The sequence below is a fragment of the Stegastes partitus genome, unplaced genomic scaffold, assembly GCF_000690725.1.
Source record: "Stegastes partitus isolate 25-593 unplaced genomic scaffold, Stegastes_partitus-1.0.2 Scaffold1506, whole genome shotgun sequence".
NCBI classification, from domain to species: domain Eukaryota; kingdom Metazoa; phylum Chordata; class Actinopteri; family Pomacentridae; genus Stegastes; species Stegastes partitus.
The window spans coordinates 205,807-207,967 of NW_007579237.1; the positions used below are offsets into that span (position 1 = coordinate 205,807).

Genomic DNA, 2,161 nt, shown 5'->3' on the forward strand with positions numbered 1-2,161 from the left:
AGAAGGAGACTAGTGAAGGAGGCCACCAAGACTCCTATGACTCCTCTGAAGGAGTTAGAATTTTGTACACCAAGTACTGAAAAATGGTAAATAAAGTTTTAAACAATTATTTTACAGATTTTGTTAAAATAGTGATAATCATATGAAAAGTCAGATTTACATGTTGACGGTTAGAAAACAAAAAGATTAAAAACACAACAAAAGTTTGTCCACATCAAAAATCTGGTGATTTGTTCTTTAATAATGTGTGAAAGTCAAAGTGCAGCTGCATTATTTCACATTATTCTTCTGAATGATGTAACACTTCATTGTTTTTAACGTATTTTTCCCATCTAGCAATACTCTACCTTTTTTTTTTTCATTGTTGTATTTCACATTAGACAGTATTTTATTTGTATAGTTTCGTATGATGGTGACCTGCAGCTACACGTGGTTCAGGATGTACCACCAGATGACTTCTGCTTTATCTGTTTTATTGTTAATGAGCTCACAGATGGAACTTTTCTTGACGGCTTCTTTTTCAATAATTCAGCTTATTGTTGAACGATTTTTTTGTTCAAACAGCCTCAAATTTCAACGTCTGTTTATTCCTTCCTCGGCTCTTTTTTCTCTTTACTTCAAGAAGGATTTTGACCATGAGCTGTACAATATTCCATTTCTTATTAAAACATCCTCTTTCTTCTCAGATATCTTGTATTGTGGACCTCAGAACGTGGCTCTGTCCACCTCTGACCAGACGCTGCTGCTGACATGGGAAGACAAACCTTCGTGTTTGGCGTTGAAAGACGTCCTGACCTACGAGCTGCTGGTTCTCATCGCAGATAAACAAGAACACTACGTAAGGATTCACTCGACCACCAGCTTCAGCTTGACAACAGCCAGATAAACATCTCTGATTTGGTTCTGACTATGTTTCAGGACGAAATTGTGGTGACACATGACCAGATCGGATCGACTCACTCCTGGAACTGGACGTCGTATTTGGCGTTGGAGTGCGCTGCTCATTCAGTCCGGCTCCGGTCACGATACAACAACCAGACGAGCCCATGGAAGCAAGAAAAGGCCCTTCCTGGTTAATATTCACCTGAAACATGGCCCACTTGGATCACGTTTATGTATTTTGCGATCGTGCAGTTTGTGTTTCATTGTTGTGCTTTTGCAGGGAACCGAAGCCCAAAGAAATGGCAGGTTTACCCACGAGACCGAGTGTTCGAAGCTGGTAGTACAGCCACCTTCTGTTGCATCGTACCTGCAGGGGAAAGTTTTAATAACACGTACCTGAGCGACTATAATGGTCTGAACAAGAGCATCACCAAAATCAGCAACCAGACTTATGCGCTGACGCTCAATCTGAACGAGGCATCGGACAGATGCATCGATGTCAAATGTAGAACAAGCAGAACCACCTATGGGGCTTGTGTTTTTGTTGGCTGTAAGTAGCATTTGAAGTATTGGTTTCATTAAGCTCATCTTGGGAATAAATTCTGACTGTTCTTTTTGATATTTTCTGTTCATCAGACCCACCTGGTGACAGCGACCTTCAGTGTGAAACTCGGGATCTGAAATCAGTCGAATGTCACTGGACAGTCGGAAGAGACACACAGTTGAGCCTCGGGAGCCCAACTCGTTACAAGCTACAGGGACGGTACAGTTAAACCCAACGGGAATCACAGAAAACTGGCACTTATCAAGATTGTTTTCTCCTGACTAGATCCTTGCTTGTGTTGTATCTGCTCTCAGATGTACATCGCTTTGGATAAATGCGTCTGCCGAATGAAATTGTAGAACTGTAGAAAACTTTGATTTATGGTGAATATTTATTTGACTTACGGGTTCATTTTTGTTGTAAGAGGCATAAACAAGGGACAAGAAACCACAAGACACTGTGTTGGAGATGAGGATGGTTTTTTTTGTTTTGTTTTGTTACATTTTTTAAATCAGCATACAATATAATTGTTTCACAGATATTTGTTGTTATTTGAAAGAAACATTAATGTATATTAAGGCTGAAAAAATTTTTTTTTTTTTCAAAAAAACAGGTATTTTACAGATTCTTCCCATTTTGTTATATTACAGATAATATTTAGTAAAAACAGGGAAAAAAATAATTTGCATGATAACAGTTAAAAGAAAAATAATCATGTCCACATAAAAAATATGC

General features: G+C 38.6%; 1 protein-coding gene across 1 annotated transcript in view; it reads left to right on the forward strand.

The window, feature by feature from the left end:
• The window catches only part of LOC103370978 (leukemia inhibitory factor receptor-like), a 10,812-nt gene that overhangs the window by 2,368 nt on the left and 6,283 nt on the right, over positions 1 to 2,161 (forward strand). Inside the window, exons 2-5 of the mRNA XM_008300177.1 lie at positions 687 to 838; positions 919 to 1,072; positions 1,163 to 1,432; positions 1,519 to 1,645. Of these exons, the coding sequence (XP_008298399.1) occupies positions 687 to 838; positions 919 to 1,072; positions 1,163 to 1,432; positions 1,519 to 1,645 (703 nt within the window). The remainder of the gene's footprint in view (positions 1 to 686; positions 839 to 918; positions 1,073 to 1,162; positions 1,433 to 1,518; positions 1,646 to 2,161) is intronic.